Source organism: Populus trichocarpa, chromosome 16 (genome assembly GCF_000002775.5).
Source record: "Populus trichocarpa isolate Nisqually-1 chromosome 16, P.trichocarpa_v4.1, whole genome shotgun sequence".
Taxonomy (NCBI): Eukaryota; Viridiplantae; Streptophyta; class Magnoliopsida; order Malpighiales; family Salicaceae; genus Populus; species Populus trichocarpa.
In genome coordinates this window covers 1,272,334-1,284,449 of record NC_037300.2, presented here as the reverse complement: position 1 = coordinate 1,284,449, position 12,116 = coordinate 1,272,334, and the positions used below count along the sequence as shown (strand labels likewise).

Sequence of the window (12,116 nt, the reverse complement as noted above, 5' to 3'; positions counted from 1 at the left end):
ATTTGTAAAATATTTTATGATATTTTGAAAAATGCACAATCGCTGTTCGTTTTGTTGATCTCCTTTTATCTATTATATATATTACGTTTGGTTTGGTAAATGTTTCGAGTCAGGAAAGGTGAAATATCGTTAATTTATTTAAAAATTATCAAAAATATACATTTTTTAAAAAATAAAATAAAATTACCCTTGCATTTTCTTATAATGTTTTTTTTAACACTTACAATTATAATCATAAAATTCGTTCAGGCTACTTTTGGCGGGTCTTGGATCCGGTAAAATAGAAGTGTTTACCAAATTTTGGATCTTAAGACCCGGTGCATTCTGGGTCCAATTGATAAGTATTTGATTAAATTATTTTATTCATCTCTCTTGTTTAAATAAGAGAAAAACAACGTTTCGGATCTCGTTAAATCAAGAACCCTCGTGGACCTAAAAGCCAATCTAATACTGTGACGAACACTGCTAGTTTCAAGCTATGGAAGGACCACCGGTGGTGGCTCCGGCTGATCCCTGCTTGTCAATATAAAAAATAAACATAGAGATCTTGTAATAAAAGGCCGATACCTAGACAGGCAGCTTGCGTGGTTTCCCTCCTGAGAGATGACAGAATAATTAGGAGATGAGCAACGGGTTATTTGAAACCAATTCAAATTCCTTACTATAATTTAATTATTGAATAATTAACTCAATTTGAATACAGTTGATAAATAAATTTATATATTTAAAATAAATAGAATTCAAATCAATTCATTTTTTTATATTAATTTCATCATCTTTTTTTGAAAGACAAAAAAAGAGAACTATTTTACAAAAGCTAATTTTAATATTAAATTGATCTCTAATTTACTTTTGTATCGTTTTTAAAAATTAAATTCTATTTGAAATTCAATTATTGACTCTCAAAATAATTCTAAAAAAGAAATTTTATTAAAACCTACAAATTTCAATTCAGAAGCTTACAAACATACTGCAAGTAAACCAGCATTCATGCAAAAGCAAAATATGGCCTGGCTTCAACTTTTACCTTATACTCTTGTAGCCGAAAGGGGCATATGGAGGGGGATTTTCTGAAGAACCGACTCTTTTCTCGTACACAAAATTTATAGGTAGTTGTTGACATCATTATGTGACCAAAAAGTGATGAAACCTATGAACTTACAGAAAAACGAAAGATGAACAAGTGCCTCATGTACATGTACAATATTGTGTGAATTTCATGCATTGAAGAGTTTCCTAAACGGGCCATCCTTCCGGTCTTTTGCTGCTTCAGTTAGAGCAAGGAACCGTTTGAAACCGGTTGTGGCTGCACCGCGTCCAAGTGCAGCAGCTCTAGTAAGTACATCTTCTCGGGAAGCACTAAATCCAGCTGTTGAGTTGGCAATTGCAGGAGTTGCAGGAACAAGGGGGGCAGCTGGTGCGACAGATGGTGCAATTGAAGGTTGAGTAATTGCAGGGCTGTGCTTGTTGAAGTCGTCAAGTATAGTCTGCTGATCTGCTTTTTTAAGACCCTGATCAACCAATCATGATGAAGAGTGCGTCAGAACAAAGAAATTTGATTTTAAAAAAATGGCAGACTTGCTTGAAAAGGTTTAACTACTGAGGTGTTCAGAAACTTGAAAGTTGTTGGAGCAAACACAGAATTTCAACCTGTTGATTTTTATAGAAATTGCGGTACCACACAACTAGAAAGCAGGAATTGCCATATACCGAAGTTTGACAGGTAAAAGTATATCCATGATTGTGGAACCAAATATGCATTCCTTTCTCATTTTTAAGTGGGAATAAAACTTGTGTTCCTAATTAAGCACGCACATAAAATCACGCAGTTTTACTTCCTAGAGATGTAAAAACCAAATGAAAAAAAAGTTGAACCAAATCCACGCGAGGTTAATACCTTTTGGCCTCTATGCGGAATCAAATTGCATTAGTCTCTTCCTAAGGGGGAAAAAAGGAAATGAAAGAAAAGAGCGAGAGAACAAGTAACCTTTAGCTCCAGAATTCGCTGAAACTCCATTGGTGTTCCCTCTGGTAGCAGTGCCCTATATGTATCTGCCACAGAATCAACTGGGGAGAGTATAACCTGTAAAATGAAAATTACTTCGTATTAGAAAAAAAAAAAACTGCAAATGAGCTGTAAAGTAAAAACCATCATAAAGTTCATTACAAACCTTCAAAAGTGCTTCAGCTTTACTCATCTCACGGCTCACAAACTTTGAATAGCTAGCGGCACTTGATGTCTGTTTCAACAAAATAAAACAGAGAAAAACAGTTTAGTTTGGGCAACAAGGCCCATAAAATCATATTCTGTAGATCTGGGCAATAAGGCTCGATAAGAGCTATGGTTACTGAAGTATAGCACCTTTCAAAGCTGGAAGGCTTCAATCCAAACAGTATCCAAATTCTTAAATTCTACCACTGCTCTTTGACCATGCGTAATGTACAAATGTTTATATGGGAGAGCTAACTCACCTGTCGACCAAGGGAAGGAACCTCCAGAAGAATTGTCTTGACAGCTTGGGTATCTAGAAGCATCTGCAATTGCATCATGCCATTTGTAATATCTGAATTACATTAAACAATAAATGACATGGTCCCAAGGATTTTTTTTTTAAGCCGTTATTTTCTTACTTGTATAATCTTTTCAAAGGCAATAAGCCATTAAAAAAAAAATCCAATCTCACTCATCTGATTGTATAGAAGTTTTCTGATAAGATAGACTACAACATAGATTTAAAAAGGAAAAATAGACAGCTAAATCAATAAATAGCAGACTAGGTGCTCCAGCTTAACAAACACCATGCAAATCTTTTATACAAATTACAAGCTTAAATTGTCAACTAGTTTGCATGCACTAATGCATAGACTAAGAAATTTGAATTTCATAGAAGAAAAAAATATTCAAGACAGAAGTAAATTTCAGTTGGTGCATGGGATGCAACCCAAATGCCAAAACAAAGAAAACCTTGCATCACATAATGTAACTAACAGCTGTGTTATTGGCTAGATGCATGAATTACCAATCCTTGAATTTTAGTCATTGAAGCCAACAAGCTAAATCATGGAAGAGAAAAAAGAAACAATCAAAATAGTCCTTACTTGTTGGGCTCCAGTTTCTGATATTTGCTTGCATTTGAAAATGTTGGCAAAGAAGCGTGGGCCAAGGGATGATGCAAGCTGCACAAAAATTTCAAAATGATCACTTTGTGTGGAAGAGATGTATTAACCATGCAAGTTCATGGGATAACCAAAGCAAAGGGTGGCATCACCCTCAATAAATGATGCTGAATGTGACATTAAGTTAGATTAAAAACATAACGTGCCATAAATGGGAAAAAGAAAGCAAATAATGATCTACAGTAAATAATGCACTAGGTTTCTAAGACCAAGATAGCAATATAATCATCATGAACTCTCCCACTCCAATCACCTTGTCCAAGAAGTACTGGAAATGTATCGGTGAAAGAAGTCTTCCTAGTGCTGGAATGCTGCTTGAGAGGATCATATTTATGCCATTCACATACCTGCAGAAAGATAGTTCTGTTATTTATGGAATTTGTATCCAACACAAGTATTCAAGATTAGAATTTTAAACAATGCAGATTACTCTGATTGGTCGCCAACACTTTCAAGTGTTGCCCATGGAACACGTGTCATTGCAGCCATTTCAGCATCAAATTTAGTTTCCAGGCCATGTACTAGGGTCATTAATGCCTCTGTAATAAGCCCTGAAAATTCTTCCTGCACAATCGAAAGACTCCCGTGCTATATATATGAAAAGCAGAATTTCTATGACAGAATCTATTGATGGATGGGTAGTACCTCAACTGCTGATATATCCACTCCAGTAGCTAATTGATGATCGATTATTTTGGATACACTTTCAGCCAGTTCACCGGACTGTCAAGAAAATTAAAGCAAGATTATGAAGACTTCAAAGTATCACCTGTAGCAAGGACAAATGAATAGCCAACTTGATGCTGATGGTACGTCCACCACTTCCAATCAGAAGAAGCAAGCATCAAACAAACTTAAATGTTTTTGAGAATAGGCTTCATTAATAGCATTTACATGCTGCCTGTATTGGAAAGCATGACTGAACACCCAATATTGCAGTTTGGTGCATCAGAAAAACACAGTGATGAAGCTTGGTAAATGTACAATAGCACATAGGCAACTGACACTTCAATTATGACGAGCCACTCGAATCATAACCGCTGAAACATCTTTTCCTGAAACTTACAATTAGGTCAGCTATAAAGGCCAAATTCTTGTTACTGATTTTGATACAAAACATGGTTTTAATTTCAGGAAACTAATACCATCAGTATCCATTTTGATTATTATACTTTTCAAACTCAAAGTCAACAATTGAAATGCCTCTAGTCAGATCAGTTGACTATTGTTCATGGACCACGCTTTGGTATGACCAGTTGAGAAAACTCCTTTGTCCACTTCCATTTACTGTTTCTTTTTTAATTCCTATTCAAAAGGTCATGCATTGCAAATCTACTGAATCTCATCATATAACTAATGGGGCTTCAGATATAGAGTTGTAAATGTTGGTTCATGATTTATTGCAACCTTGGAACTTATTTTTCTTGTGTAGGTGGCTTTGCTCTAACTAGTTAAAGAAAATGGGAAAAACAAAAACACCTTAGATAATGAATTATTGTTGGGGTTTTTCTGGAGATTCAATTTTTTTGTCCTTTACATATACTTCTGCCAACAAATGACATGGGAAGATAGACAGACATGCAATACAAAACAATTGCAGAGAAAAATAACAAACAGAGAAACTGACTGACCGTTATTTGGCAGTATTCAGCTGAATTGACAATGAAACAAATCACCCTTTCATCTCTGTCAGATGTCTGTCCAAAGTGAAATTATAAGCAAAACACAAATAGTTTATGTAAAAGATAACCTGATTTAAGCAATTATGAAATTCTGATATGTATGCTGATACCTTTATTTGTCCATCCATACCCGTGGCTGCTGCAACAATCCCCATACCACCCTTAGGTAGTCTTGCTTTAAGCTTTGCTGCATATGCTTTGAGAACTCTTTCAAATACCTAATGATGGAAGGAAAATAGGATAAGCTAACTCCAATATTTTCTATACTCGTATGACAGAGGCCATCTCATCAGCTTCAAGGTCAATTGAACACAAGACAATCTGTAGAATCCATTTTACAATTAAGATATGGTTTAAAACTTGAAATCACCTATTCTGCGATAGCAACCACACAAGTTCCAACCTCTTGGAATGCCTTGCTGACTAGGAGAAACTATTTGAGCAACTGAAGTCTGAATTGTTTTTAATTGCTTTCACAGCTTCCAATGAAATTAATCATTAGAATTGTTATTGTTTCTTGTTTAGTATGAAAGCTTTAGGAAACTAACCTAAAATCATAAACTTTCCAAGGTACATTGATGGGATAGAAAAGAGATTTTTCGTGATAGTTTCCAAATGACATGTATATGTTACATGAAATTAGAAAAATTCTCTTTAATATCCTGTCACCACCCATGTGCACATAAATTCAAAATGCATTTCTATATTCAAATATTTAAGATATTTAATTATTACAACTGTAACACTGACAATAATAAATGAAAACCAAGATATGGATTCAGACGAGGTACCTTGAACAAATTTAATAATGTCTGGTTCTTTGTGAGATTACTACACCTCTTTAAACTCCTCTTGATTATAAGAAACAACTGAAAACACAACAGGGTTCCATGTCATTGGAATACAATGCTACAGTGAAATTCTTAAGCAGACATGCATAGGTGCAGGATCAAGTGTTAAGGTAACCATTTCATCGCCATTTCAGCACCTTGCTTTGGCAAGAGCATGCCTTTCCAGATACAATCCAAATTGCAGATCTGTAAACACATAATGCATGGATCGAACACTAAATGGCAAGCAGAAATGCTGACAGTTCATACAAAACATTCCAATTGAGACTACAATAAGCAATTGAGAGAATAATTCAGTTGGCTGTCTGATAACCTGGCCCCGTTAACATTATTCTTCCACTATTAATTATTATAATCGATCAAAAAATAAATTGAAAGGGAAAAAACACTGCCACTAAGAAAAGGCATCTAGTCAATTGCACATTTAAGAAAAACTAAGATTACAAGAAATTCTATCTAGAATTGATTGAGACTTCACTCGTAATGCAAAATGAACAGTATAAGAAGCATTTAAATGACTACAGCCTGAAAGGGAAGAATTTTGGAGATTGATGCAAGGCAGATAACACTAGCATAATAAGGTATATGCTTGTTATACCAGTTATGCTTCACTAGCAACCTAATATATGTGTTTTCCATCTACACTTCCACAATCTGGAGAAGTAAATTGAATGCTAATAAATGCATAATAATTAACGATTACAGGAAACTCGCACCAGGAAAATAAGTCAACTTGTTCTAAAAGAGAAAACAACTAAAAGGGTGTAATATTTAGTTAGCAGTGCAAAAAATATGCTAATAAGGTATATTAACTACCATGGAATCATCTGCCAGGTATCTGTAAATTATATATAACTACTGGTAATACATTGTGGTTACAGTAATGATGAGAAATACAATTTATGTCCAGCTGCTTACCTGCATGCTACTTGTTAAGACATTATTCTGACCACCCTCCTCGATATCCCATGTTTCCTCCTATGATAAGAAATTACAGTTCATTGAAAAATAAGCACAAGGCCATTTCAAGATGCATATGTAGAGAAGTGATATAGCCAAACAACCTGAACAAGTTTTTCCAGATTCTCCATCAGTGTTTTCTGTTCCAGTTCGATATATACTATCAAATGAGGTTCAAAACAAGATGATATGATTCCATGGAAGTTAAACTGCAAAATCAATGAGCACAGACAATTGTCAAGAATTTAGAAAATCTGTAGCAAGGTAAAAAAATGTCAATATCAAAATTGAATCAGAAAGACCACATGAATATCCTAAGATCCGAATATCAGAAAGCTGAAAGGGAGATATTTATTGAATTAAAATTTCATGATGCATCCAAGCAGAGGATCTTTTTTATCATTCTTGTAGCCCTGAATAATAGTCAATCTACAATCTATTTTGGCTCAACAACTAAGAGACTTCATAATAAGATGTTCCTAATGGGCTTGGAAATCACCATCAATTTCAAATTTTTGTCCAATGCAGCATATGCATTAATAGCCATGCATATCATAAAGCATATTTAATTATTAAACCATGTGTAATGGAAACATATATGGAGAATATCTACCCCAGCTCCTGGCACTGACAAATCTTTATTTCCATCCTTCTCCTGCAAGCACAGAACACCAGAAGGGGAGACAATTAACTTGATAGCCCATTTTAACAACATTTTAATTACTTATCAGGCAGTATTCAATGCATACTTCAGGCACGCTCCCTTGGTTTGCAGCAAACTTTTTTTCATATTTCTTTCGAATATCTGACACATTTTGACCATTATTTTCTTTACCAATTTCTTCAATCTCATTTCCAATCTCTCTACTTCGAGTGCCTCCTCCAAATTTCTCAGCCAATTCGTCCTCAAATTCTCGAGTTCTTTGTAGTGCCTTTAGACAATTTTCAGAGTATAGATAACATCAGGAGAGGTCAAACTGTCATAAAGAAATAAAGAATTGACAAAAAATACATGCTAAAGAAATTAAACATGATTAACATTGCCAAGGAATTATCCAAGATATTAGATAGAGCAAAATGAAGGTTTTGTGTGGTGACGCAGTCTCTTAGGGATTAAAGTTTGATGGAGCTGCATAGCATTTCAAGTAAAAACTTGCTACAAATTGCTTAAAATAAAGATAAAATTACTCAAAACAGAGCCTGAAAAATAAAAATCAGCAATACCAGAGAAATCACTATGAAAGAAATTTCTTTGGCATGGAAAATGAAGAGTAAAGTAACACTCAATACAATATCTACTGCTATACTGTGACTTGTTTCAAGAAAAAATCAGCAACATGTATAAACAAAAGAATGGTTACCATCAACAAGGTTCCAACATCAGGCTTCTCTTTGAGATAATCAAGTATAACCTCAAGCTGCTTTCTGTAAACACATTGAAAACAAACTTTATGGTTATCTACATTATTATCCTACAAATAAAGCACTGCTGTTATTCCAGAAAGATAATGTTACTCATACTCGAAAAAAGTTTAATGCCAAAATACAATGACCCACCTTGTCTTCTTACAGAATTGGATACAGAGCCGGTAAGGAACATGCCATGAGGGAGGAAAGATCTTCCATGTATCCTCATTTGTTCTTATCCGACGTTTGATCCACGCATATCTTCGTTCGGTTTTATCCAGCTTAGCTAGTTCTGGTCATATAGAGAACATGGAAATTTCAAAATTAAGGATATACAAAAGCATGGCACTAAAAAAAGATACGGACATAATAAAATGGTGCAACAGAAAAGGATTATAAGAGCAACAGACCAGCTCCTTCAAAGATCTGTTCGTAGGAAGTAAGCTCCCTGCTGCAAAAATTATTTACCAACTCTTCCCTCACAGATGGCTCTAAAGCATCAACAACTAAGCATGCATCAGATAAATGCTGAAGTAAATTAGCTTCCTCTGTTTCTTTTCCAGTACCTAAGCTGAGATAAAATAACACAGAAAAAGAGAAATAAACATAGATAGTGTGTATCTCAAGAGAGGTAGAAGGAATAGACAACGGAAAAGTACTTGAAACATGAATATGATTAGTTGCTCTTGTTTCTATTTATCAGCCTTTTGGAAACAGCTCGCTCTCTTTCATTTTACTTTTTTTCATTGGTTTTGTCTTCTAGAGAGCTCTAAGTCAAAATTTAGGTTATAAATGAGATGAACTGTGCAAAAGTTTTAAACATCCACAGCAGTTAAAAAAAGTTGAAAAGCATATTATTCTTCAATTGGATATAACATGATGGGTGGGTCAGTTAGCCAACTTGAATGCCAGAAAACAGTCACCATATATTTTAATTACAAAAAGAAAATTACTCATTGTATATTAATAACAAAAATATATGCACATTAAAACAGAACAAAATATAAAAGCAAATTAGTGTAAGAGAAACTCAGCTTTGAATATTATATTATAACAGCTCACATATCTTTTACAAACACGGGGGAAACAATTACAGATTAAAATCAAGATGCACATCATCTACAACTTTTACATAATGCACAAAAGAAATATCAAATCACATGCATAGTTTAAAACCATACTTAACTGGTTTTAAAGTGCATTATGTGTACCCAGAAATCAAATCACAAACCTAATAGGTATTAATCTCGAGTCCAAAATCCTACTGGTTTGTAATAAATTCTTGAACATAGATACTTCAAGTTCAAGGCATGCAGATAGAAAAGGCAAGCACAACAGCAGAGGATAGGCATTCAAATCATTATCTTTGAATAGCATACCCAGGCATTGGTTGTCCTGTTCGCAGGCAAAGGTTAGGTCCTATCAGGTTTGTGTGGTTTACTTAAATTTGTAATCCCTGCTAAAAATCTCCAATTTCTCATCGTGAAAAACAAGTGCATCAATCAAGAAACAGAAGAGCATACCTTGAGAAATCAGAAAATACATGTGACTTGAGTAATTGCTTAATATTTTTGAACTTCTCTCTGAGCTCTGTGATCTTTGGTATATCCCTATAGGCTTCAAAATGACTGCATAATTGATTTACTGCCTGGAATTCATCATGAACCAGTGTGTTTTAAACAAAATGCAAATCAGAAGAGTAACAGCAAAGAGCTCCAAAAATATTTGAAATACATTCAGATCCATAGACAATCCATCATACAACTGAGACAGTAGAGACCAGATATAAGACATGAAATTGATAATCAAAAAGCTTCAGTTTCCAAGGGTGTTTGCATGGTGAAGATTCAAATGGGTAAACAATGGGCCTTCTAAAAAAATTTCAAGGATGTCGATTCATTTATACTGAAGTTTATGAGAATCACAAGTCTCCTATGTCTCAATGTTGTGGTCCCAGTAAGTTAGTAAATGACTGCAAAGGAGCAGTTCACTCATTTGCACAAGTCCTAAGATATTCACATGTTCATCCCCAATGGAAAGCATTGAGCCAAAAAAAATAAAACTCATTTAAGCAATGGAATACATACATTAGTCTCTATCTGAAATCACAGAAATAAAAGAAAAGGAAAATCATTGAGATAATGTTCAACTAGATACACAAAAAGTAAAGCACCTCTTAATCACCAAAATAGAAAAATAAAATGATGCCCTAGCAGATTAGGTACCTCCAGCTGGGCAGCTGCCTCCTTATATTGCCGTTTGGAAGCCATTACTTGAAGCTGCTCAACAGCAGACACTGCCATAGAACCGAAAAACATATGTTATACCACCAATTTATGCACTAAATGTTCAAATAAAATATTAAAGGATTCATCACATTTTACTTTTGCTTTCTCTAGAGTGAAAAAGGTGTTGCATTTCACAATACTGCATCTCCCCTAGGGATGGGACTTTTGGAAGTAGGACAAGGTGTGATGCTCAGAAAGGTGCACCAATGTGCTAGGATATAGATGATGAAAAATTAACATGTTTTGATGAAAACAAGCATTTGCACATGAGGTCGAAATACCAGTTTTCCAGGGATTTTTTCACGTTTTATTTGATTCTGTTTCAATAAAACAACTTATACATGAAAGGTAAAGTTTACCACAATCAGAAGTTCCACCAATATTTCCGATCTATATAATGCTATTTTTTATTTTTCAAGTTTAATTTTTCCTTGCAATAAAATATCATATTGATCAACTTGCAAGAACTCATCTCAACACCTCTACCAATCCAATTTGAATGACTTATTCCAACAAGCTTGATGTAGTTAATAATAACAATAAAAAAAATCACCAGTTATTGCATACTAATAGTTCCAATTACAGCAATGGGTTTTTATTGGCATGACCAACCTAACATGGTGAGACGATGCAGAGCTGTAATTGTGGTTGTTATATGCTTCTTTGCAAAATCCAACTTCTTGATGTCACGACATATTTCCTGAACCATTGTCTCACTCTGCTCAGCTTTGGATTTTATTTCCCGAATCTTGTACATGAGTTCCTACTCATCAAGGAAAAATTTAAAAACCATTCACAACTGTCTACCAGCAAGAATAACACATTTATGAAACACAAACTGTACTTAACCCACAACTCACCTCCACAGCATGTGTAGCAGCAGCAAGATCTTCCTTCGCTTTTGTTCTCGAATTGCTCTAAATCACATCAAAATGCACATAACCGCAGCCATCAAAAACAAACACAAGCGTTTTTCTAATTTCTAACCTCTAATTCTCTATTTCCTCAATGCATAACACATTTACATATAATATTCCTTCATCTAGTACCAAAAACAAATAAACAAAAATCTCGGCCGCAGCAATAGTTCAAGACTTCACAATGCCAAGGCAGATGCATAACTACCAACAATTAAAACGCACAAAAGATCACAATTCACGACCTGTTGCCGAACAGCGGCTAGTATTCCAGCATCTACGCGACGAATCTCACTATGTATCTTTTGCATAAGCGGCTCAACTCCAGATAAAGACGCCTCTGCGTATCAATTTACGAATCAATCAACAAATCATACTCCGAAATATAAACATCATTTCCACTAAATTTAACACATGAATTACTTCAAAAGAAAACCTGTAGGAAACATCTGGTTGATATACTCCAGTGCACTTGACTTGTCCATCTTTGACAAAATCAAACGCCAGATTTCTTCACGTCGCCGAAATTCACCTAAAAAGAAGAATTAGATTACCAAAATCTTAATAGATCTACATTTCTGAGAGTGATTGTGAGATCTGAGTGGTGGTTGGTGATTTACCTGAAGAGAAACGACTTGTGGAGGAATGATCTTCTTCTTCCTCTCGACCACTGGACTCTGTCTGTCTTCCAGTTTTTGCTTCAACCGTTCAACGTTCAATTTTTCTTGACAAAAGGGAAAATAAAAATATACTAAGTATTTTTATTTTTATTTTAACATTTCATTTTCATGAAGTAGTTCTCCTCTCGGCTTGTCGTTTCACGGGTTTCTTTTT

At 34.7% G+C, this 12,116-nt stretch overlaps 1 protein-coding gene across 2 annotated transcripts; it reads right to left on the bottom strand.

Moving 5' to 3' along the window:
* Positions 1–908: 908 nt before the first annotated feature.
* Positions 909–12,116, bottom strand: LOC7455871 (vacuolar protein sorting-associated protein 53 A). Of its 2 annotated transcripts, none has more exons than XM_002322532.4 (25): positions 11,903–12,116; positions 11,719–11,814; positions 11,528–11,622; positions 11,226–11,282; positions 10,978–11,128; positions 10,303–10,373; positions 9,601–9,725; positions 8,488–8,648; positions 8,228–8,369; positions 8,032–8,095; positions 7,420–7,602; positions 7,284–7,325; positions 6,775–6,879; positions 6,629–6,688; positions 5,651–5,728; positions 4,970–5,077; positions 4,809–4,874; positions 3,823–3,900; positions 3,608–3,741; positions 3,431–3,524; positions 3,100–3,177; positions 2,473–2,535; positions 2,172–2,240; positions 1,988–2,083; positions 909–1,511 (listed from the first exon to the last, which is right to left on the bottom strand). In XM_002322532.4, exons 2-25 carry the CDS (start codon positions 11,765–11,767, stop codon positions 1,218–1,220), a joined length of 2,463 nt encoding a protein of 820 aa, XP_002322568.2. In that variant the 5' UTR covers positions 11,768–11,814; positions 11,903–12,116; the 3' UTR covers positions 909–1,217. The 2 variants fall into 2 exon arrangements, with proteins under 2 accessions (XP_002322568.2, XP_024443602.1); XM_024587834.2 differs by having other exon boundaries at positions 11,719–11,793.